The sequence below is a fragment of the Puma concolor genome, chromosome B4, assembly GCF_028749965.1.
Source record: "Puma concolor isolate L17-30 chromosome B4, mPumCon1.1.hap2, whole genome shotgun sequence".
NCBI lineage: Eukaryota > Metazoa > Chordata > Mammalia > Carnivora > Felidae > Puma > Puma concolor.
This window is the reverse complement of record NC_141673.1, coordinates 93,890,179-93,916,814: the sequence shown is the minus strand read 5'-3', so window position 1 is coordinate 93,916,814 and position 26,636 is coordinate 93,890,179. Positions and strand designations below refer to the sequence as shown.

General features: G+C 36.9%; 1 protein-coding gene across 4 annotated transcripts in view; it reads right to left on the bottom strand.

Moving 5' to 3' along the window:
• EPS8 (EGFR pathway substrate 8, signaling adaptor) overlaps positions 1-26,636 on the bottom strand; it is a 194,974-nt gene that overhangs the window by 25,985 nt on the left and 142,353 nt on the right. For 3 of the 4 annotated variants that reach the window (XM_086714001.1, XM_086714002.1, XM_025930157.2), the window contains 9 exons: positions 24,177-24,259; positions 23,443-23,579; positions 19,820-19,893; positions 18,444-18,570; positions 16,193-16,281; positions 15,745-15,819; positions 10,197-10,345; positions 7,253-7,436; positions 2,328-2,458 (listed from right to left, as the gene is read on the bottom strand). In XM_086714001.1, the coding sequence (XP_086570127.1) occupies positions 2,328-2,458; positions 7,253-7,436; positions 10,197-10,345; positions 15,745-15,819; positions 16,193-16,281; positions 18,444-18,570; positions 19,820-19,893; positions 23,443-23,579; positions 24,177-24,259 (1,049 nt within the window). The remainder of the gene's footprint in view (positions 1-2,327; positions 2,459-7,252; positions 7,437-10,196; positions 10,346-15,744; positions 15,820-16,192; positions 16,282-18,443; positions 18,571-19,819; positions 19,894-23,442; positions 23,580-24,176; positions 24,260-26,636) is intronic. The other variant, XM_086714000.1, reaches the window with a different exon arrangement.

Genomic DNA, 26,636 nt, shown 5'->3' with positions numbered 1-26,636 from the left:
TTTTTGAGGATGGGATAAAAAAAAACATTATTTATCCTAATAAACCGATATATACTTCTTCCTTTTCCTAATGACAGCAAATGATTGTTTCTCTTTCTGCTGACAGCTAGGAACCTCAAAGACAAATCTGAAATTCAATCACAGTATCAATCTATACTTCCAAAATTTTAATTCTTACCCCCATTCTTGATTACTTAATTTTGTAGTTTTTGCTTCATTATTTTAATATTAGCATTACTTAAACTGCATGTAATTTAAGTGAGTTGACTGAATCCATTTTGGAAGCAGATGAGGTACAGAGATATAACTAAATCACTAAGTCAAAGTACACTCTCCTGACCCTCTAAAATGATCAAGATAAACTTTTAAAACACTTTGTGGTAAGCTGTCCAAAATAAATGGCAGAGTTTTTTCCATCAGTAACACTATACCTAATAGGCTTAGAGGTGAAGGGCAAAGACATAGGTAGTGACTCTGAAATGTTGGATACACTATCATGTGCCTATTCAATCATTCAATACATCAAATAAATCTACACTTACTGAGTGGCCACAATGTGCTAGATGTGGTCCCAAGGTTGACAATGATCAAAGTTAGTTATCAATATATATTATAAATCTGAACACACATGAGAAATGTACTCAAGTGGTTTTGTAGCTTTGTTACTTTGCTATGAAAAATCACTGGTTTACTGGAGAGATAGAACAAAAAGGGAAGAATTACCAATTTAAAATAATTTCTGGTACGTGGATATGTTTTAAAAAAAGGAAAAAAATACTGGGATGAGTAATAAGTTACTCAAGAATTTCAATGAAATAACTTTTAAGCTTCAAAAATAAGTTTCATGCATTATCTCCTAAAAATTGAATCTATAATTAAAGCTTATTTCGGGTGCCTCGGTGGCTCAGTTGGTTAGTCGCTGACTTCCACTCAGGTCATGATCTCATAGTTCGTGAGTTCGAGCCCCACATCGGGCTCTGTGCTGACAGCTCAAAACCTGGAGCCTGTTTTAGATCCTGTGTTTCCCTCTCTTTCTGACCCTCCTCCGCTTGCACTCTGTCTCTCTCTCAAAAATAAAATAAACATCAAAAAATTAAAAAAAAATATTTCATATGTTGGCATCTTTAAAATGTATTATTCATTGCTGACTTTATATTCTATATGTTACTGGTGTCCTTAGAGTAATACTTGGAAAATTTCTACACCAGTTACTTAAGTATTACCTCTGTTGTCGTTCCTAGCAAAAACAAAAAATTTTAAATTCTACCTTCTTTATATTCTATTAAGAAAAGAGTGTACTAAGGGGCTCCTGGGTGGCTCAGTAGGTTAAACGTCTGACTCTTGGTTTCAGCTCAGGTCATGATCTCATGTCTTGTGAGTCTGATCCCTGCATTGGGATCAAGAGCCTACTTGGGATGCTCTTTCTCCCTCTATCTCTGCTCATGTTCTATCTCTCTCTCAAAATGAATAAAATAAACATTAAACAATTTTTTTTTAAAGAAAAGAAGTAAAGGGAATGCAACCCTCGTGGTAAGAGAAGCTTTGTGATAGGAAGGTACCAGCGCAAGCTTTCAGTCCCATTCATCTGAATGACCATCCTTCCATTTCCTTTTTCACCTCCTTTTCTTTCTGTTTTGTATATGGGTTGGCCACAATCCTCATTTGTCACCCTCATTTACAGAGGCTAGAAAACAAGACTGAAGAAGTGAACCTTCTCCAGTGCCATTACTTCTCCCCCATCTCAGTTCTCCACATTTACCCACGCTGAATTTTTTTTCAAGAGTGAAACTAAGGGGAAATAAATGAAAGCTAAAACTGAAAAGTAAAAATAAAATACAGTAAGATGAAATGGTAAGAATGGCAAATAAGACACTGACTTCTTCTAAATATTTAGTTTATATTTAGAAATAGTTCTATCTAAAGGAAGGTTTGTTTTTGTTGGAAGGAGAGAAAGATGGAAACTGTTTCCTTTTAAAGAAAGATCCTTAGAGACCATCTGGTATAAACTAGTGGAGAGTTTCAAAAACAATTCTTCTTTCTTCTTAATTCACAGATTTTGTCAGAGCACCTTTTTAAAAAGGGAAAGTCATCCAAAGGCATTTTCTCTAAATTAGAGTTATAGGCTGGAGGTTTTCCAGTTAGAATTATAGACTAGAGGCTTTCTTTATCAAAGCCAGCTCTATAAAGGAGCAACTGAAATTTTATCAAACAATTAACAGATGGAAAGTTTAAAGAAGTAGTGAACAAAGCAGACACTGGGACCTCTACTTGCACTAAATCAGAGACAGTCATCCGCAGCTCTCCAAGTGGCGCCCATGAAATCTTACCTATCTACGTGGAGATTAGGAGTTGGCTTAAAAGCCACAGCAGCTTCCCCTTGGTCCAGATGGGGCACTCTTGTGTACATGTTATTGAATGCATACCCATCAGGTGGAGGATACTCTGATACACTGGACTGCTGAAAGACAGAGAAACAGAGATTAAAGAATTGCTAAGACTATTTGAATGACCACTGACGTCAGTGAACAAAACCCTCCACTATAATATGATCAGTTTCATTTTCAAGTGATTGACCATCACTAACAAATTATGAAATGGGGTTGGTACATTCTTTTTTTATCAAAGACCTATTTATAACAGGAAAAGTCATTAGTACAAAAGCTGTATGTTAACTCTGAAAATAGCCGGGTATGCAAGTAATACATTCTTTCCTTAGGAATTCCACTGAAGGTGATTTTGGTATTAGATAGATGTTAACAATTTATATAAAATGAAATTGGTTTAAAAACAAGAAGAAAACTCTTCCCCCTTGCTCTCTAAGTTTAAGGAACAGACCTTTACTAGTCAAACAAAGTAAATGTCACATGAAAATCATCTAAACTCTGTGTATTAAAATTATACCACCCTCTCATTTTTTTAAATGTACACAGTCCCTATTTTTTTTAAATGGCAGCACTATTACCAGATTTACTACTGAGGAAAATACAGAAAGGCAGAAACATACAGATCTTGAGAGTCAGTAGTCCAGGGTAAGATAATGATGGGAGTAATTTCTTTTTATGTTTAACACAATTCTGACATGAGCCTACTAGGTGCTGCCAGGAGGGGGAGCTGAGGTCTGTGGGTCCCAAGGAGCACCATAGTTTTAAAGCTATGAGGAAAAAACAAAGAAACAAAGACCAGAAAACAAAAAAGTATGTAAAGATTTTTAACTGTTTCTTTATGTGAAATGAGTATGGGACACATACAATAGACCCTGAAGCAATGGAAGTCCTTGGCTGTTGAAAGTGTTTGTGAACTCACTGGGGCAGAATATTTGAAACTGGAAATGTCTTAGAAAAGTGTTAGATACATGTTTACTACAGTTCATTCTAATGACAGAGTTAGTTGGAGTACGGATAAACACAGTGTGGGTCGGGTTTCTTCAGTGGACAAGTGTAGATGTCAAAAAAACTCACACTATATTACTCCTCTGGAATATATTTCACTGGAATACACTGCACTTAACACACAAAGAAAAAATTCTCACCATTTAAATACCTTAGCTTAAATCATCAACAAGCCAAAAAGGCAACTTACAAATTCAGAGAAAACATTTGCAAATCATGTATCTGATAAAGACTGAAAATCCAAAATATATAAAGAACTCATAGCTCAAGAGCAAAAACAAAAACAAAAAAAACCCAACCAACCAACCAAACACAAACAAACAAAAACCCAGTCCAAATAAAAAATGGGTACAGCAACTGAACAGACATCCTTCCAGAGGAGGCATACAAATGGCCAACAGGTACATGAAAAGGTGCTCAACATCTTTAATCATCCAGGAAATGTAAATCAAAATCATAATGACATGTCACCTCACACCTGTTAGGGTGAGGATCATCAAAAAGACAAGATAACAAGTACTGGTGAGGATGTGGAAAAAAAAAGGAAATCCCTGTACACTATTGGTGGGAATGTAAATTGGGGCAGCTGCTATGAAAAACAGTATGGAGGTTCCTCAAAAAATGAGAAATGTTCAGTAGTTTCACTGCTGGGTATAATACTAAAGGAAATGAAATTAGGAACTTGAAGAGATATCTGCATCCCCATGTTCACTGCAGCATTGTTCACAATAAGGAAGCAACCTAAATGCCCATTAACAGATGAATGGATAATGTGGTATAAACATACAATGGAATATTATTCAGCCATGAGAATAATGCTGTGTGTAACAACATGGATGGACTTTGAAAGCATTCTGCTAAGTGAAATAAGCCAAACAGAAAAAGACAAATACGACATGATAGCACTTATATGTGAAATTTACACAAAGAAAAACCAAAGTCAAATTCATGAAAACAGAGTAGAAAAGCGGGTACCAAGGGCTGGGGGAAATAGGAAGAATTTGGTAAAAGGGCAGAAACTTACAGCTATAAATGAGTGAGGTCTGAAGATATAATGTAATGGTGAATATAGCTGAGAACACTATAGTGTATAATTGAAATTTTCTAAGAGAGTAGAACTTAAATGTTCTCACCAAAAGAAAAAAAAAGATAAATATGTGAGGTGATAGATGTGTCAATGTGTTAATTAACTAGACAGGGGGATCCTTTCACAATGTGTATCAAATCACCAGATGAACACCTTAAATATCTTAGGATTTCCAATTATATACCTCAATAAAGCTGAAATTAAAAAAGAAATAAATAGCTTAATTAAGTTGGTTTCTCATTTCCCTGGTTGAGAGCAGAGGCATCAGATGGTTAGGCAGCTTTTTATTAAAGGTTGTTATAAAAGGCGGAGTGCAAGAACCTGGTAGAATCACCCTCACCTTTGGCTAACTTTGAACAGAACAGAGCGAGGTCAGCCAGCATGAGATCACTGGGTCCTAAGAGTGACTGGGAATATTGGGAGGGAGGAGAGAATGATGACAAATGACTAACTGTGATGACTACATACACAGCCTTGTCTAGGGCTGTTGCTGGTTCAGAGGAAGTAAAGAAGTTGAGTATTGCTACCCACATTTGACACCCCACGTCACCTATGCCTTTCGATTCTAAACAAAACCACCAGATCTTGAATCATCCAAGTCTTGTCCTGAGTGCATTTATTTTAGTAGCAATAAAGTATAATAAAGTTTCTCTTCTAGGGATGATTGCATTTTTTATGTATTTTAAATCACCATTACTCAGCCTCTTTTCCAACAAATTCTTAAGGCATCAATTCCCCTGGAACAGCTAGCAGGCGCTTTTCATTTCATTTTTTTAAAACCTCGGAATAAGTACTTAAGCCATAAAATGGCAAATAGTTTACAACAGGAAAATGATAGCTCATTATAAGGAAAGATTCTCAATAATTCTTCCTTTAAAATTACTTATTCAGTGAGAGTAGACAACTTTTACACTGGGAGCCCAGAACACATTACTCTCCCTTTAAATACACAAATTGAAAAAGAACTCACAGAAGTGAATTTCTGAGGCATGTATTATTAAGTGGATGTATTTTCTTATTTAAGATATAAAGACTGTAAGCTAGAAATTCCTGTGATTTGAAAAGAGTCAGCTGTAACTATAGCAGCAACATGTGTATCATAATTTCCTGTTTGATTACATCTTTTTTTCCCTCTAGAAAAGTCACCCTCTATGAGGAAAGGAAATCCACAGTGATGAGGTCTGAACTATAAAATCCTCATCACCATCCACCAGGATGAGGTCTGGAGAGGGATGTGTGCCTGCCGACCAAGGCAAAGGGCTGTGAAGTCATCTTCTTAATCCCTCATTTAGAAGGACAGGTAGTTATAGACTCTACCCTTATTGTGCCAGAGGAAAAAACAATTACATTAGGAAAAAACATATCTTCAAAGCAGTACATGGGCTTTTTTAAAGTTTTGAATTTAATCAATCTTCTATAATATTATGGTTATTGTTCAAGGGAATGATTTTTTAAAAATTTAATTTATATAAGTGTTTTTCCTTAAAAGTGAAGATTTACTCTAGTTTGCTAATCATTCCTTCCTATCATGTTTGCTATGAATACCCACAGCAGTCTGAGAAAATTTATCTACGGAATTAAGTAAAGGAAACAAACAGGAACTCAAAGGGGATCTAGTCATCATTTACTGTTTCTTCTCCAAATAGACCTCATTCACCTAATTCCTCAGGTTCTGATCATCCTGTTTGGTTTGCTTCAGCTTTAAGCAATGTTTAATTTTCTGACGGAACAAGAAGAATCACAGAAAAGTCATTTTTAAGAGACGTGAAGGGATAACATAGCCAATTTCAATCCCCCCATTGGCTCACAAAATAGGTTATTACTCCAAAGCTTACTAAATACTTGAAAGGTACAGTAAATTTTGTGATTCTTCTCAAGGTATGATACTGTTAGAAATGCTCATTTGAGCCTGGGGAATGAATCCAGGAGAAGCTCTGGCCTTCTAGCCAGGCTGAGAGGGCTCCAGGGTTTAGAACTAAATGAAAGGAAGGAAGGGAGGGAAGGAAGGAAGACAGGGAGGGAGGGGGAAGAGGGACAGGAGGGAGGAAAGAGAGGGGAGGGAGGGACAGAGGAGGAAACAAATGGGACATTTGGGAAAAAGCTGCTTGGGACAGGTTAGGAGACCTAGGTCCAGGGAGCTTTCTTTTTTAAATTTTTATTTAATGTTTACTCATTTTTGAGACAGAGACAGAGAGACAGAGTATGAGCAGGGGAGGGGCATAAAGAGAGGGAGACACAGAATCTGAAGCAGGCTCCAGGCTCTGAGCTGTCGGCACAAAGCCCAACGCGGGGCTCGAACTCACTGACAGATCATGACCTGAGCTGAAGTCAGCCGCTTAATCGCTTAACAAACTGAGACATCCAGGCGCCCCAGGGAGCTGTCTTAAGGGTATGATAATGGATGAGAAAAATAGAACAAGCCAACAGGCAACAGGGTGATTCCCTGACAAGGAGAGAAACTAGGCACTCAAAAATTGAGACTGGCTCACCAGGGCACTGGCAGGGTGATGGCTGGCAGGCTGTGGAAGAATGATATGGGGGACGGGGGGGGGGGGGGGGGGGGGGGGGGGGGGGGGGGGGCTTGGGCTTCACAGGGAAACAGAGCAACTGTCACAACAACGATAAAAAGCTGAGAGGTAACTAAGGGCAGCAGGACATTTAAGTCATTAGTTCTAGAACAATCTTCAGATCAATAAAACTAGAACTCGCAATCAGAATTAGAAGAGAATGCACAGATTACTGCACTTTCTACAAAAAGTGATGTTAAAAACTTTACCTCTGTGGATAATCTTTTTGTCTCTTGTTTGCGCTGATGTTCTGCTACATTTGCCACAGACTCAGCCAGCTGATAAAGATCTTGTTCCATCGGTGCTCCCATGAAGTTCAGCATTGGGGGCTCCCAACCGTTGCGGAACCGTGGAACATATGGTGGAATAAATTGTTCTTTTGGCCACTCTGCTCTGTAGAGGGACATTAAGGCATAAAATTAAGAAATGTATCCATGTTCAAAATTACTTTCAACAAGGTTAGCCACAAAAAAACAAAAACAGGGGCTCCTGGATGGCTCAGTCGAGCTGGACTTCAGCTCGGGTCATGTCTCTCGGTCTGTGAGTTCGAGCCCCGCATCGGGCTCTGTGCGGAAAGCCCAGAGTCTGGAGCCTGCTTCGGATTCTGTGTCTCCCTCTCTCTCTGCCCCTCCCCAGCCTCTGCTCTGTCTGTCTGTCTCTCTCTCTCAAAAATAAACATTTTTTCTTTCAAAAACCAACAAAAACAAAGCATACGTAATCTGCCCTCTCTCCACAAATAAAGGGAAAAGGAACATGCTTATGCCAGATTGTAATGCCAACAAAATGAAGATTGAATTTTGCTTCACGATCTGTTTTTTTTACATTGCCTCCATTCTCCATTCATTCATCTTCGTAACATGGATATAGGTTTTGAAAAACTGGAAAGGGAGTGTGAGGCTAGAAGTGCTGAAAGTATTTAGAACATGAACTTCTCTTGCATCTAAAGTAGTTTCAGATTCTCATCTTTCCCTTCCCTTCCCTCTCATCATCATAACCAACCCTCCTGGTGTCAGACATATCTTCCTAAAAAGAAATAACAGAGAATGTTCTGAATGTTTATGCTTTATAAAGGAATAAGTCCACTAAATGAAACATTACCAATTTTATAAATTAAATTTATCAGCTAGTCTTTAATCAGTGAAATCAAGTTAGGACTAATCTGGAACCGTAATCATTACCCATTCATTATTTAATGACTCTGAGTGAGACTTATTTCTACGAGCTCCTAATCACTCATGAACCACAAAAACACCTGGGACAGAAATTATAGGTTCATTTCTGCTCCACTGTGTTGTTTTATCTCTCACAAGTGAAAGATTAATTCTTCAGATTATATTTCTACTATGATAAAATGAGCCATTTTATTCAGATTATTAAGTATCTTCATAATTTTTGTTATCTTTATGAGTTTTTAAATCAGTATATTCTTTTCCTAATACTCTTAACAATTAGGATTTGAAATGACCATCTCTCATGTCAAGAGCTAACAGTGTATTTTCTTTTGATGTAGTTTTTCCAATGGTCATTCATTTTCTCATTGTGAGGTAGGACCCAAAACCAAGAAATTTAAAAATATAGGTTATTTTTGTACTATGAGATCTGATTAATTTAGTAAGTTTCATGTGAAAATATTAAAAGATCCCACTTAGACTTATCAAAAGATCATAACCTACAAATATCTAATGGATTTAAGAAATCTGTTTAACCAAGTTTTTACATAGTATGATATACAAATAGCATGGTATATTAATATACAAATAATAAAAATAAATTTAAATAATGCTTTCAATATAAAAGTAACAACTACAGTGCTTTTAAAGAATTTTTTGCTTGGTAAACCATTCAATATGTAAGCCATATTCCAACACAAGCTGTTGCCAAAGTGCAAAATACAAGTGGGAACAGTTTATATGTGTTTCCACAAAAGAAACAGAAGAAAGAAAGTATGAATTGATCCATTACTTTTAGGCTAGTCCATCCAAAAGCATTAGGAAGAAAAGCTTCTAAATGACCACCTGAATGGCTTATTCTAAGTAGTGAGAGCAATAAAATGATTTGGATAAGAAAGGCAAAAATTATTTATTCAATGTCATAAAATGAGAAAGTTTTATACCTTGCTTTGCTCAGAAAAACTTTAATACTGCAATGATAAATGATGCAATGTTAATGATCTGTCTTCCACAATCACTTTATTGACAAGATACAATTTTTAAAATGATCCCCTCCTTCTTTCTACCCAGAGAAGGATCTTGTCTTTCCTGAGCTCAACTACCAGACTGATCTTTCTAAAACACAGATGTGATTATGTCACACTCCTATTCACAAAGCTAGTGGTTCTCTGCAGCCTATACAATCTTCTCCAACTCCATAGCATGGCAGGGGGAGCCCTCATAGCCCACCTGTTCATTTCCATGTGCCTCATTTAACACCATTTTCTCCTCTCCCCCTTTTCCACAAGCACCTGCTACCCAAAGTTTATATGTCAGCTAAACCCATATTCATTCTCCATTCTCTTGACTTCCTGCTTCACGCCCTCATTTGTGTTTCTCTATTAGAAAAACCCCTTCCCAATTATGTATTCGTGGAAATCCTACTCATCCTACTGAGAGGCAGCATAGCAAAATAATTATGGACATCAACTCCAAAGCCAGACTGCCTGAATACAAATGGCAGATCTGCCACTTAAGAGTTATATGGCTTTGAGCAAATTACTTAACCACTCTATGCCTCAGTTTCCTTATCTGTAAAACAGTGACAACAATAGTACTTACGTAAAGTTCATGGAAGACTGCTTAGCAAACCCTATATGTATGGTGTGTACATATATATTACACAATATGTGACTATTATTATCTATTGATTTAAATGCCAGCCCTTCTCTGAAAGCTAACTACCCTCCTCTTTAAATCCTCCTCCTGATGGTTCCACCTTGCCAAACAACAGCAGTTTATGTGTCACTCCTGGTACTTAACGTGCCTTATATTGCGCATACTTTATATCTTTTCCACTAGACTAGCTTTTGAAGGGTTTAGGCTTTTTCTCTGTAATGCCTGGTCCTTCATAAGTAGAAGGCTAAAAATATGTCTCATTAGATTCATGTAATAACAAAGAACAATACTTAAAGTATTATAGGTATTAAACTCATACACTTACCTGGCTTTCATCCAAGTTTCTCCCAGTGACACCCAAAGCTGCCTTTCATCAGCGTTGACAGTATAATTCAAGAAATCAATTGTGTCCTTAGTCAACAGGGGGCTGAGTACTGAACTGGCTAGTTCAGGACCTCCTGTTGCCTGCACCACCTAAAATGACAATAAATCATTTTTTAGCAAGAAGATGATGATTACTTGTATATTTTCAAAATATGTAAAATCTATGCCCAACACAAGCACTGTTTTCATATACTCAAATTTTGACGTTGTGCAGTGTACTACTGAATGAAAAACAGTTTGTTAAGTCAACTTGCCCAGGCTAATAGTGCCTAATAATCTAGAATGAAAAGTTAATAGTTTAACGACTTTCACAGGATCTGTCTATTGGCTGCACAGGACTGTATTTTCCCTGGAAAATACTAATGGCTATCCAGAGAATTCTAAGTCAGGTGGTTTAACTATCTGCTTTTTGCTTTAAAAAAAAAAAAAAAAGTACATGTATCTTCCCTGGCAAATCTATTATGCCCAACTTGAAAAATACGGTTCTATAAAGGAATACTCTAGAGAGAAATAAGTCTCAAGTTAACAGCCTATGGCTGTGCCTATAAAGACATACAAAAATAAAAGGATCCGGAGAGAAAAGTGAGAGAAGAATGAGAACTGGTACTCTGAATCTATGACAGCTTTTCCCAGAATCGAATTCTAGGAAACTGTCCTGATTTAAAATGGATAATTTAATGACTAGCAGAAACAAATAAACAGGTGCAACTCTCTGATAAACAAAATGATGATAAGTGTATGTCTGGAAACTGCTCCAAATTGACTTCTCAGAGGCTATTTCCTGGCTAAAGAATGGTAGTTATCTCCTAGAGCAGAAACCAGAGCCCTTTTATAAAAATTTCACTTTCCCAGAGATATGGCACAAGTAAAAAGGGATTTTTTTTGAATGGCTTCAGACCAAGAGTCAGTTTCTCCCCAGTCATCCAAGTGCCCTGAGCATGCCATGCTATCGTATACCTCTGTGTATCTGCACATGTTTCTTCCCAGTTCCCCATGAGGTCCTTCGTTCATCACTCAGAACTCTACTCCAGTACCACCTCTTCCAGGAAGCCCTTCTTAACCCCACAGCATAGCTCTGAGGCACCTCACTGTCCCCAAAACAATTTATATGTATTAGCAACATATTACATTTTAACTTATGGCTTATTCTTCAGTTTTCCCTCCCGTGAGGACTAGGACCAAACCAAGTGAACTGCAGAAAACACAGTGTTGGAGGGATGAATGAGAATCAGTGAAAGACCAAAGATAAGGAGGGACATTGGCTCTTACTTGAGAACAAAACCCACCCTGACTGTTTAGCATGTAATTTTCTTACTTCCAAGCCCTATAAGCACTTCTAGTAAATGTGTAGGGATGATTAAGAAGGAAAAGTTAAGGAGTAAAATCTAAGAGTAAAGGAATTTTTAAATCTTTGGTTTCACAGAGGGAGGAGGGAATGAAACAAAAGAAATGTAAATAAAAAGCTGCAAGACATAGTTCCCTCTGGAGAATGGATGTCAGGCAGGTTTGCATGTATGTGTGCTGTAGGTAAGCTTGTGTGCAGATGCTGGGGGCAGGCAGCAGGTTTTTCAAGGTTTAAAGCCATTCAATTTTGTGTGGCTGGAAGTAGGCTCTTTATGAACGTTCCTTCCCAAGTTTCTTATCCAAGTAATACATCTGGATCTCTGTAGGCAGAACATTAAAAGAGCAACAGACATATTTTGATCAGAGACACCATTAATAAGGACTCATTTTTGATGAAAAACAAAGATAAAATACATCATATTTTCAGATACATAGCCTGATCGCAAAAGCTAATTTCTACATGCTAGGGAAACCAGTCCTATTATCTTATAGTTCTCCTCTATGTAATGACTACGCAATTACTTACAATGTGTGAAAGAGTTTGAAAGAATGAGAAGGTGGCAAAAAACTGCTCTATAACCAACACTTCCTAATACGCAAACTAAGACAGTATCAAATGTGTTAAAGAATAAGGAATATAGGGGCACCTGGGTGGCTTAGTAGGTTAAGCGTTCGATTCTTGATTTTGGCTCAGATCATGACCTCGCAGTTTGTGAGTTTGAGCCTGGTGTCAGGATCTGCACTAATAGTGCTTGGGATTCTCTGTGTCCCTCTCTCTCTGCCCCTCCCCAACTCATACACGTGTGTACGCACCCCCCCACACACACACACACAAACTCTCTGTCTCTCAAAAATAAATAAATATTTTTAAAAAGGAGTGAGGAATATAAATTTTGTTAATGAGCTAGTCTGGGCTTCGTTGCATGTGAATGGCCTTGATCTAATTTTTAAAAGAGCTTATATAGCAAGAATTATTCAATAATAACTAGACAAGTAGAAATTTGATGTTCTATATATAGCAACAACATATGGGAGCATTCATAAATTATTGATGTAGCCTTGGACTCTCATCTTCTAATCTTTTATTGCCCAGTTCTGACATTTATGCTGATAATGTTACTTTCCTATGTTTGTAAAGCAATATTCATTTCATATTCTACTTCAGGTCTTGTCTAGTTGCCCTTGAGGAAAGGATAAGATTTATTATTCCTTTTTGTAACTTGGATTTTGTTTTTCTCATTTTTTTTCTGATAATCAAGTAAAAGCTATGAAAAATGCATTTGAATTTGCTCCATTTTTGATAAATATTAAAGAACTCAAACCATAATGTCCATATGCCCTAAACCAAAATTAAGCTTATTGGCTTCATATAGTTCTTACTCTTTAAAAAACAGCCATAGAAATAATAACACCAAATAATCACACACTACTATACTAACAATTATCATTACTGCTATTGTCATTCTGTTCTCTATTGTCTGCCCTTCTGACAGGGAAAGCCATTCACAACCACTCCACCTGTGCCTGCCTTAGCCCAGAAAACAGGAAACTCTGTCCTCCTGGAAGTATTTAAAACAGATTCTGCCTTCTTTTTACTCCTTGCTCACTTGTCCTCCCACAAAACGGGAATGACCTAGCTAATTGGTGGAATTGTAGAAAAGAGTGATTTGTAGCCCAGTCTCTTTTCATACCTGTCTGTATGTGGGGCCAACAATTGTTCTGCCTGCTTTCTGTCGCCATGCTTTTCCTAAGCCCCAGCATTTTTTTTGTGTACTCTTAAATATTCCAGTGAATTCTCCTAGCTGTCCTGTAGGACAAGACGGTTCTACATAAAGTCAGCTTGGAACAATTGCTATTACAATATTTGCAAGTATAAGAAATATAAAATAGGAAGGGAAGTATATTATCATACCATATAAGGAAAGAACATACCTGGATACTGAAAATTCAGAAAATGAAGATGTGTATCTTGGATCCTGGCCTATGACACAAGGGTATATAACCTTTTGCTGGATAAGCTCATAGGAAAGTCCAACTCCTCTACAAAGGGAATTGTTTCCAACACACCCTTCTTTTTAGCTTCAAAAATTATACCTTATGTGAGGGGGGTGGCCTTGGTGGCTCAGTCGGTTAAGCTTCTGACTTCAGCTCAGGTCATGATCTCATGGTCTGAGAGTTCAGGCCCCGTGTCAGGCTCTGTGCTAACAGCTCAGAGCCTGGAGCCTGCTTCGGATTCTGTGTCTCCCTCTTTCTCTACCCCTCCCCCACTCTCACTCTGTCTCTCTCTCTCTCTCTCTCTCTCTCTCTCAAAAATAAATAAACATTAACAAAAATTTTTTAAATTATACCTTATATAAAAATATACCTGTATGAGAAGGGAGTTTTCTGGGGAGAAAAAAATTGTATTACCTGCCTGTCACTCAACCTGACATATAGTGGGCAATGTAAGGACTACTAATTGTTCCCTAGTGTCCACTCTCTTCTCCCATCTAGAAAGAGAAGCCCCTACATTTTAGATGAACCAACACAGATGGAGACTATATTACTCTGGTGTTCGGTGTGGCTATATGAGAACATTCAGGCCAACTGGACAAAGGCAGAAATTATCTGTTTAATTTCAGAGTCACTTCCTTAAAGACAAATCATCTTTCTTTGCCTTTGTACAGCTGTAACAAGAACGTGGAGGTAAAATCAGCTTCCACCACACAGATACCTGACACAGTTGTTCAATTCTTCCTCTTGGAAACATTTTCTTCATTTGGCTTCCAGAACACCATAATATTCTTATTTTTCTTTTCCCGACTTAACTGCTTTTTCTCAAATCTTTTTTGGCTCTTTCTATTCTCCTCACACTGAAACTGCACAGGGATCCACCAGTCCTTACTCCTCTTCTTTATTTGTAACTACTACCTTGGTAGTAGTCTCTGTCTTACCTATTGTTTTTTACATTTTGGTTAATAATTAGGCCATCTCTTCACTCATAGGCCAAACTTTGGAGATACGCTTGGCTGTTGCACAGCATGTCCTATCTACCAGAAAGTGTTGCTTCTATGGTTTACACCCAGAATCGGGCTTCTTACGATCTCTAATGCTACTTGATCCAAACACCGTCATCTCCAATCTGGATTATTCTAATAACCATTCCAGTCTCTTCTTCCGCCAGATCTCCCAGTATTACAGCCAGAAGAATCCTTTTGGCGAAAACCTTCCAAAGTGTACAAGATTTCACAATCACCTACAAGGACCAACAAAATATGACCTTCCGTTTCTTTGCTAACCTCATTTCCAATTAAGATCTCCCTCATTCTATGTCAGTCACAATACTTATTTATTCCAAGAGCATAATTTGCAATTACCACCCCAGAGCATTTACAACAGCTGCTCTCTACCTGGAATTCTCTTCTTTCAGAAATCCACATGACTCATTCCTCACTTCATTTGCTCAAATGACACCTTCTCACCTTAACCAACCCTATTCAGAAAGGGTACTACTCCAGCTCACAACTCACGTGCGCACTTGCATGAGCACGCACCTGAAATGCTCCGTTCTCTGTCCCTACTGCATTTTTTCAAGTAACACTTATTTTTAGCAAAATGCATTATTTATGCATGTATTTAGATTAACAATTGCCCCTCCATACTACAATATACGTTCCAAGAGGGTAAAAATTTATGTCTGTTTTGTTCCTGATAAGCTACGAATAATACGAAGCACACAGCAGGCTCTCAATATTTGTGAATACATAGATACATGAGCAAAACCTTCCATCCAGTACCAGCGCCTCCTCATGTCTAGCCTATTTTGGGAGAAAGAGAAAAGCTTTTATATTATTATAGCCATTTCTATTTCTATTATATACTAGTATACATTGCAACACCAGCATCCGCTAAATCTTTGTTTTCATTTCCCTAGCGCTGTCACAGACATCAGTTTCCTCAACTGTAAAATAAGGTGTTTGAACTAGATGATTTCTAAGGTTCTTTCAAACTCTCAAATTGCACATTCTTGATATGTGCATAGATGCCAAGGGAAATAGCATCCATGCAAGGTGATGAAGAAAAACTGTCTAGGTAACTCCAGCCAGGCACATGGGGTTGAAAAACGTACTAAGAGTAATTCCTTTCTTATATTAACAAAGCCTTACCATATTTAATGGAGTAAATAAAAAATGAACCAAATCTGCAGCACTCGGATTCTGGATATGAGACTTCAGTTTGGCCTGTAGCATTAAGAAACCAGACAAACAGATTACTATGATGTAATAAGCAAAAAACAGACACTCATGAAGGTCCAACACAGACTCAGAGGAAGAGTTCTTTACACCTACTTTCACTTTTAGTGTATTAATCAGCCTAGGTAAGTCAGATTAGGGGAATTTAGTTTTTAAAAAGTTAGGAATCATTCCTTTTTGATAATTTGCTTAGATACATAGGTTTTACTAGCTACTGTCCTAATTAAAGAAAAATCAAGACACACATACCAAAAAACCCACAGGAAAAAGCTTATCTCTTAATTTAATCAATAACATCCTGGCAGGGCTTTGATTTCTTTCATTTGTTTCTTTTAGTTATATATAAATAAATTTCACCTACCAGAAGGTTAAATCCATGTTTAAACTTTTGTAAACAGTCAATAAATTCATCAGGAGGAGGAGGTTTTGCCCGCAGAGTTAAAACGCCCTCTAAAAGAAATAAATGGGAAGAGGGACAGATGAAAGCAAAGTTCTAAGAAAATACATTAAATGAAAAAGTAGAACACATTTGCGTCTATAAAATTTGATGATCATACCAGATACCACGCTGTGTAGCTACTCTACCACATGTCATAGACTAACTGCAACAAACTAAGATGATCCGACATTTGAAATGGATTCTTCTATCCTTAGGCACTACCAATTACTCATCAATTCCATAAACGTATACTGTAGCCTTTTTATGTCCCAGTTACTGTGCTTATCATTGCAAAGACTATAAAAATGTATAAGTTATGGGGCCTCCGGGGGGCTCAGTGGTTAAGCAACTGACTCTTGATTTTGGTTCCGGTCGATTTCACGGTCATGAGACTGAGCCCCTCCCTCATCAGGCTCTGTACAGAGCATGGAGCCTGGTTAGGATTCTCTCTCTCCCTCAGCCCCTCTCCCCACTGCTCTCTCTCAAAATAAATAAATAAACATTTTTTTTTAAATGTGTAAGTTATAGGCCCCGCTCTGTAGGGCCTTAAAATCTAATGGAAGACATGAATCAGATAAGTAACAAAGATACACCAATGAAGTACTATAGAAAGAGACTACACCTGGTTGGGAGTTGGGAGGATGTACACCTAAAAGATGTTTCACAGGGAAAGTAGCCTTTAAGATGAGATTTGGAAAGTCTGTTACATGGCAATTTGGTAAGAAAATGTCATGGTTGGATAAAAACAGCATAACTAAAAAACATGAAAAAAGGAAATCGTATGTACATGAAACAACAAACTAAAACAAAGAAAGACGAGGATGGAAAAGTACATCAAGGTTAGATTGTGGGTGACCTTGACTGCCAAGGGGAGGAGTAGGCTTAACTCAACAGAACATGGAATTAACATGCTTTTAGGAGAACAAAGTGACTGCCTTAGAGCTTTAAGACAACTGTCCTCCCAGAATAAAAAACTGGAGGCTTGAAGACTACTTAGAGAGCTGGGTAAAAATGATCACAGTTTGAAGCAGACACTAGTTATGCAAATGAAAATGAAAACAACTGGATATAAAACACAGTGAAGGAGCATGTGGATTGCTCAACCGGTTAAGCATCGACTCTTGATTTTGGCTCAGGTCATGATCTCATGGTTTGTGAGATCGAGATGCATGTCAGGCTCGCCGTTGAGCATCCTGCTTAGGATTCTCTCTCTGTCCTTCTGCCCGTCTCCCCTGTTCACACACTCTCTCTCCCAAAAAGAAACAAAACAAAAACAAAGGAACAAAAAAAACCCCAACACATTGAAAAAATAATATTGATATTGGCTGTAAGCTAGAGAATGAAATCATACAAGAATCTGTGGTCTAGAATCTGGGTGACCAAAAGGATAGAACACCCTTCATAAAGAATACAGCAGGAATAAGAGGTGTGAGACATAAGGAAGCAATAATACTTAATCTCAGAATATAAGGAAGTGACGTATATATCCAGATATACACATTTGGAAGACAGGTCTACAGGTCACATGCTTATGATATAGACATGAGCTAGAGAAAGACTGGAAAGTCATGTGTCATGAAAGGAATATTTATTTACTATTATTTTATGTATTTCATTATGTTCTACAAGTGCAAGTTTATATATTTTGAAGCCATTTTAAATAGCTAACTACAGCATACTCAAAAACTGCTTGTATGTGACCTGAACATATTGTTTGGGAGTTCTGTGATTAAAAAAAAAAAATCAAATCCACTGACATTTGCAACTATATTAATGAGAAAAATCAATCCTTCTAACAAAATAATGAGGTTCTATATTTATAATAAAATACATCCAATTATGGGAAGAATAGAGCTATGACTTTAGCAGACATTAATTCTGCAGTCACTAATTAAAACTATAAACAGATGGTCACCAGCTGCATCTCAGAGTCTCTGTGATTTAGGTGAAGTATCCTAGACTCTTTCCTTACCATAGCCAACTTCGAACCAAAATGGACTTTTCCCTGGGCTCATCTTAGTCTCTGCCTAACTTCCAGGTGCTATCCCAAAATAAAAAAAGGGACCTTGGCCCACTGTCAATGGAGTTTTGCTGAGCAGTTCACAAGGGCAGAAACTCTGCCTAGCACTGGAGTTCTCAAAGGTCTTTAGAAGATTAAGAAAATCCAACTTACCTCCTGGCCCCTTCTTTTTACCTTTCTTAGTCTTCTTCCTTTTAGAAAGCTCAGAAAATGCTTCAGCTGCTTTTTGGAGTTTTGTGATAAAAAATTCAATATCATCCAAAATGTGGTTTAATATTTGCTGGAATTAGAAATTACAGAATGAAATGTAAAACAAAATAAGACAATTTTTTGCCTTGACTTTATACTGTCAGTAAAGGAAAATTAGAAAAAAAAATACCTCCCACGTGCAAATTTTAAGTTTAGCACTAATTCCAAGAAATGAATTAAACTAAATATATCTATACCTGTGGCTGAAGTCTGACATTCACATTTTTCTTTAGTTTAATTTTGTTCTATTTTCAATACCATCAAGAAAGCATTCACAGTATCTATTCAGATTATTAATTATTTTCAACTACTCTAATTTTCTCATAGTGTTTCTTCCACATAAAGTTAGGGTAAAAATTTCTAAGAAATATCTTGTTAGAAGAGCACTAAGCATTTTTGTTTTTTTTAACAAATGTCCCAATAAAGTACCGACAGTATTATTTCATGGAAAAAGGTATACAGAATGTTGTATAACCTAATAAACACATAGATAACCTAGAATAGTCATTAATAAGAGTTTCTACATGGTTAAATAGAATCAATGATGAATTATGCTTTCAGGGATTATTGGATGAATTTTGATTATACTACAGTCTTAGCTGACTTTCTCTACTTTGTGTGAAACCTGACATTCTTCTAATTTAAAAGACTAGAAATCGGGATTAAATAAACTTCTAAGTGTAATAAATAATGGTGTGATATAAAAATGAAGTTCCAAACTTCAAATTCCTCTAAGTATTTGTTTACAAATAAGCTAGGAATGTGTGTATAGTATAAAAATAATTATATTATGATCATATGTTGTTACTACATCACAGGACATTCTCACTGTATAAGTAAATTACTATGGACTAATAAAAATAAATACAGCCTCATCCTTTATAAAGAGTTAAAATTTACATTTTATTTTTTTAGGAATTATAAAATATTTTTTAATAAATGTCATGAAGATACATCTAAAAGATATTTCAATTATGAATTACAAACTATGAAAAAGTTAAAATCCCTCAAATCTGATAATTCAGTTTAAATTCCTTTGTAAACTAGTTAATATGCTAGTTCTTCTATCAGAGCCCTATTCTACTAAATATTGGCATAAAGGCAAAAAACAGTTAAGATAAATAATTCAAAGGGCATAACCACCAATGGAAAGAGAAAATATACTTTCCACAGAACACCTTTATTTAAATCAACTTCATTTTCCCTGTTGATATTTTCTCCCCTTTAAAAAACAAAACAAAACAAAAAGCCAATGATCTAAAGACGAATGGTAGACCTACCACATCTCTGTCAATTCGGGCTGCCATCATCTCAGGCGTTTCTTCCTGCTCATGATACTGCCTTGGCTTCTCAACTAAAGAAAGGAAATCATTAAGTCTTTCCACCTGTTGCCTGAGCAGTATCAATATAGGTAATGGAACATGAAAAGAGTACCATTTACAAAAGAGAACACCTTCTTTAGACACAGAATCAAAATTGCTCGTCATCTATGAATGACATGCACTCTTGCTACCACTAAAAAAGAAGGACTCGGGCAGAGCTTTCAACCTTCACAATGCTGATTCACCCTGTAACTTCCCCGCTATTTTCCCTTCTTCCTGACAGTTGCCTGTGGAACCAATCATAACTTCTCATCCTATAATTCCTACAGAAGAAAACAAGTACCAACTCACATTTAAGCACCCACCCCTCAAAAACTGGCCAACTATTTCTAACGCAACAAACCTCCCAATTCTTACACATTCCAACACTTTGATTATAATAAAGCTTTGGGGGTTCTGACAGTAAAGTCCTTTTTAAAATTCTGACAGTAGGGGCACCTGGGTGGCTCAGTCAGCCAAGCTTCTGACTGCAGCTCAGGTCATGATCTCACCGTTCCTGAGTTCAAGCCCCACGTCAGGATCTGTGCCGACAGCTCAGAGCCTGGAGCCTGTTTCAGATTCTGTGTCTCCCTCTCTGTCTCTACCCCTCCTCCACTTGTGCTCTGTCTCTCTCTCTCTCTCTCTCTGTCTCTCAAAAATAAACATTTAAAAAATTTTTTAAAATAAAAAATAAAAAAATTCTGACAGTAAAGTGCTTTTTATTTATTTATTTAAAAAAATTTTTTTAACGTTTATTTATTTTTGAGACAGAGAGAAACAGAGCATGAACAGGGGAGGGGCAGAGAGAGAGGGGGACACAGAATCTGAAACAGGCTCCAGGCTCTGAGCTGTCAGCACAGAGCCCGATGCGGGGCTTGAACTCACGGACCGTGAGATCATGACCTGAGCCGAAGTCGGACGCTTAACCGACCAAGCCACCCAGGCGCCCCAGTAAAGTGCTTTTTAAAATGTCATTAAGCTTAAAACATGCAATGTTGGGCTCACTGACTTACACTTTAAAAGTATAAATGCCCTACAGGATTTGTAAATTAAATAATAGATATCTTAAGAGCATTCAAGATATTAAGTTAGCTCATTGAGCTAAAGCATGATGTTAATTGTAAGGTCATTATCATGATCTCCTTCCTGGTTAACACTACTACTAAACATAGATACTTCTACAAACATTTCACAGTATATGGAATAAAAAAACCCAAAAACTGTACAGATGAAACAGGAAAAATGTACCATCAATAATGGAAATGCAACTCATAATACATCATGACTCATGATATTCAATACAGAAAACTATAAAAAAATACTCAAAATTCTGTATCGCTATGCCTTTTTATGCCTAACTTTTCCCCAAAAAAGGAATAGGTACCCCCACACACACACAAAAGAAGAAATTACAGAGTCTTATGAAACTTAATTAGTGGCTGTAAAGTACTTTAAGATAATTAGAATTTACATTCATGAAATCTTGCCAGTTAAATGCTGTTTTGCATGGGTTAGCTACTTCCTTGGGTATTGTATACTACAGAAAGCAGCAAGTTGACCTTGAAATATAGCTAGTAGGAACTCCAGATAGGTCCCAAAATGTCACTTGGCAGGTGAGATAAGGGAGAGGTGCAATATCTTGCAGACTTTTTCATCACCTAGGACCCCTTCTGCCACTATTCTACAGAGACCACTTTTAGAAGTCATGGATAAGGCTATGTCAAGGATTCAAAGGAGATTTTAGCCTGAGTCAAGAGGGACCAAAAGATACTTCTTGCGGGGGGGTCACGGAAGCAGGGGGGTTTGCAGTGGATTTCCAACTAAAAACTTGCCTGGATCCAGACAGAACCTCACATCGGTAAGTGTTATGTTCTATTTGGTCTAGTAGAAAATTAGAAGTTCTGAAAACCGTTTCTTACTTCAATTTAAATAGATGAGAATGCACAGCATATTTTAGACAAAACCTAATGAGAGCCCACAAACACCCCAGGAACACATTTTCTCTTTTCTGTAAATTATATTAGTTTTACAGATGTTTTTACAATTTTATTCAGAATATTTGTAAACTTAAGATATCTTATCCTTCCTCAACTTCAAGGAAGACCATTTTGATCTCTCTCAAAACCCACATTTCTTCCACCAAACAGCAGCAACAACAAAAGTACCATAAGAACAAAAAAGTAAAAAACACTATAAACTCCTACCAGTTTTTTTAAACACAAAATTTTACAAAAAAAAAAAAAGCATCAACAGAAATTTACCTTATAAATTTCTAAAAACAGAAATTGTTATAAAAGTTAAAGTAAGTAATTCTGTTACTTCACTTTTGATAAATGGATGTTTCAAAGATTTCTTTCTTTCATCTGTTTGGTAGCTGGGCTTATGTGTAAATCTCTAAAAATAACTTTAAGGATACCAAAACACAAAACAAAACAAAACAAAACAAAACAAAACAAAACAAAACAAAACACTAAATAAAATGGAAAGCATTTCAGAAATAAAATGAACTCCACTTGGCAAAAGTGAGACCAACCACACATTATGTGTACTACACTGCAAGAGATACTGTTAGAGGCGTTACTTGCTTTCAGATTCACAGCAACCCATGAATTATTATCCCCATTTTACAAGTGAGATTGAAGCACAGAGAGATACTGTCCAAGGTCACACAGTAGATCCTGGTCTTATTCCAGAGTCTAACTTGCAACTCATCAGATTCAAAATAAAGCCCAGTGTCACTCATTTTGGCCACCAAGTTCTATTGTTTACCTACCCTGCTAGATATCCTGTATGAATAATGCTTTATTAGATAAAGGATAAGTGATTTAAGAAGTCTATTGAACTGTGAGGCAAAAGAGTGAAGCTTCATCAAATTCAAACTTGCTGGATCACAATTATTAACCCCTATAATGAAGACACTGGACCTAACAACATATCATAAGGCATTATCGGTCATAACAATTTCATATTTGGCAAGAAACATTCTGACATGTAAAATGTTACACTATGTTCTATGCTGTGATTTGTCTTTTAAAAAGAATACCAAGGTAAAATGATGGTGCCCACAAGGGCCCCTTTGACAAGCTTAGCCAGATGGAGAATGCCTTTTACTCTTGTCCTAATACTACCCTGATATCCTTTTCATGAAAGCAAAACACTTTTTCCAAATAGAAAAGATAATAATAATGGAAAGAATTTTGAAGTATAGTCTTTAAAAACAAACTAGTAGACTCTTGTTTGGTATATATCATGTTACCATCTTTTTGTTAGCTGAGTCAAACTTCCCATCTTTGATTGCATTTAAAAAAAAAAAAAAAGGGACCGTAATCCTAACACCATATTTATTTAAATGACTGGCCTGAACTCTCGTATACAATAGTCTTAAAGTGTCCAAGGCTTAAATTTCTTTTCTAAGTTTTGTTTCAATTAAAAAAGCTAACCTCAGGCTTTAGCTCAGAAATCAGCATCAGAATTTGAAAGCAAGAACTATGTCACAACCCATAATAAATGTTCAAGAAGTAGCAGTTCCTAGAAACACTCACAGTCCCCCTGGTCAGCTGCCCACGCAGACCAGGCTGCCACACGACTTCTAACATCCACCTGGGTAACAGTCCCAGGGGGCACTGGGGCAGGAGCTCTTGGTGGAGGCGGTATACAAGGGTCTGCTTTTGAAATCATCCTAAAAAAGACAAAAAAAAAAAAAAAAGAATTTTTTACCATCTTACTTTCTATCAATTCTCTCAGTTTATGGTATTAGTTCTTCAACCTTAGGAACTATGTCAAGAGGTAGAACAATAAGGGTTTCCTAACCATTTCATATTATATATATTTACAAATGTACATCAAATACAAAAACATAGGAACATTTTAATTCAACTGATCACTAGGTTTAATTTTTTTTCCTGTGCCTCCTGTGATTTGGAAAGGCTGTGAACTAACTATATTCCTCACATCTATTTGTACTCCCTTAGGCGGACCTTCCCTTAAATTGTCACTCATCAGTCCTGACTCTCTTGGACAACACACGTGGGAGAGAAGCCTTCTCAGAGAAAGACCAGAAACACGGAGGGAAAATGTGCACACGTAAACCCATAAACTGACAAACTCAGAAGAGCAAATGAGTTGAAATCACAGGTTGTAATCTCTAAAATATACCTTCACTGAAGGCAATCTTTCTAAATCTTTAGAGCAAAAAACAAAACAAAAAACCACAAATGAAAAAACTTTTCTAACAAACAAAACAATTCTACCCCTCAATCTCTTTTAATGATTTTACCTCAGGGCTTCGGGCCGCCTCTTCTGTTTCCCTCCTTTACTGTCACTGATTGCACTTTCAATGTCTTCACTAATGAGGTTTGCCTGCAATGAAAGACAGGAGGTCATAGATTTTTCTTGTCTTGATATGTAGGTTCAAACAACAACAACAAAAGGGATTATGTTTCCTGTCTGAATCAGTAAGTGTCTTGACACAAAAGAAGTGTTTTCTTTTTTTTAAACGTGCTTTTCAAACATGACTCTTGTGGTTTTTTGATGGTGAACTTTATAATGGCCAAATTTATTTATTTATTTTGTTTATTTATTTTGAGAGAGAATGCAAGTGGGGGAGGGGCAGAGAGAAAGGGAGAGAGAGAATCCCAAGTAGGCTCCACTCTGTCAGCGCAGAGGTCGACACAGGGCTCAACCCCACGAACTGTGAGATCATGACCTGAGCCAAAATCAAGGGTCGGACGCTTAACCAACTGAGCCACCCCGGCGCCCCAAAGACAAAATTTAAAACGCGAAGAAATTTTTAAAGATTATCTAGTCCAGATTCCATTAGTTTAGACACAAGTTATCCTCGCATAAAGGCAAAGAGGAGAGGGATTTGCATGTGCTGGAAGTATAGGTACATGCAGAAAGTATAACTGGGGGAAAATCTCTGCCTAAGGAGAAATGAAGGAAATAGAAGTGAACGCGTGAGGAACAGAGCTCCTTTCCCATTCTCATCCTCAGGCTCCAGCGGGCGTCTATTAACCTACTGCAAAATATCACTCAGACCCAGCAGATACTGTCAGTTTAGAACAAATACACCATAATCATGGAATGAACCCCCAACACTAGGTTGTATCCTTTTGTATCCTATTTTGTCATTTCAGATAAAAGTTAACTTTCTCCAAACAATTAACTTCTCTAATACTCTCCCAACAAGAATATCTGATTGGGTTTTCTTGAGAAACAAGGTAAGATTAGTAGCAAAGAATTTTATTTATGGCCAGTGATTATTACTGCATATTAGATTCTTGCTAGGATGTACTCATCTTCTATTTTTTATTCCTGTTGGTTCTCTGTAACTATGTATGTTTTTCTCAAATATGTATGTTGTATATTCTTTTACCATAAGCACAGATAATCATAAAATTTAGAGCTGAAAGGAAACTTGAAGATTATCTAATATGTTCTCATTTTATAATTAATGAAACTGAAGAATACTCATGATAGCTTGGCCAAGGTCACATTCCTAAATAATTGTGAGGGCTAATGCACCCTAGTTCAGTGTTACTGCCATAAGAATATCTTACTTTCAGGAAGATATAATAAACATCCTGTCAAAGGCTCTCTATTACGCAGGATGTTAAATAAAACTGAAGATGCCTTACGAGCAATTAAACACCAACAAAATGGGCAATCTGGAAGAAATGGACAAATTCCTAGAAACATATACACTACCAAAATTGAAACATGAAGAAATAGAAAATTTGAACAGACCCATAACCAGTAAAGAAATCAAAATAGTAATCAAAAATCTCCCCCCAAAACAAGAGTCCAGGGCCAGATGGCCTTCCAGGGGAATTCTACCAAACATTTAAAGAAGAGTTAACACCTGTTTTCTTGAAGCTGTTCCAAAAAAATAGAAATGGAAGGAAAACTTCCAAACACTTTCTATAAAGCCAGCATTACCTTAATTCCAAAACCAGACAAAGAGCCCACTAAAAAGGAAAACTATAGACCAATTTCCCTGATGAACATGGATGCAAAAATCCTCAACAAGATACCACCAACTGGATCCAGCAATACATTAAAAAATTATTCACCACAACCAAGTAAGATTTATACCTGGAATGCAGAGCTGGTTTAATACCTGCAAAACAACCAATGTGATACATCACATCAATAAAAGAAAGGACAAGAACCACATGATCCTGTCAATAGATGCAGAGAAAGCATTTGACAAAGTCAGCATCCTTTCTTGATAAAAACCCTCAAGAAAGTAGGGACAGAAGGATCATACCTCAAGACAATAAAAGCCATATATGAAAGACCCACCACTAGTATCATCCTCAATGGAAAAAAACTGAGAGCTTTCCCCCTAAAGTCAGGAACAAGACAGGGATGTCCACTCTTGCCACTGTTATTCAACATACTATTGGAAGCCTTAGCCTCAGCAATCAGACAACACAAAGAAATAACAGGCATCAAAATCGGCCAGGAGGAGGTCAAACTTTCACTCTTCACAGATGACATGATACTCTAAATGGAAAACTCAAAAGATTCCACCAAAAAACTGCTAGAACTGACCTATGAATTCAGCAAAGTTGCAGGATATAAAAATCAATGCACAGAAACCGGTTGCATTCCTACACACCAATAGTGAAGCAACAGAAAGAGAAATCAAGGAATTGATCCCATTTACAATTGCAGCAAAACCATAAAATACCTAGGAATAAATCTAACCAAAGAGATGAAAAATTTAAACACT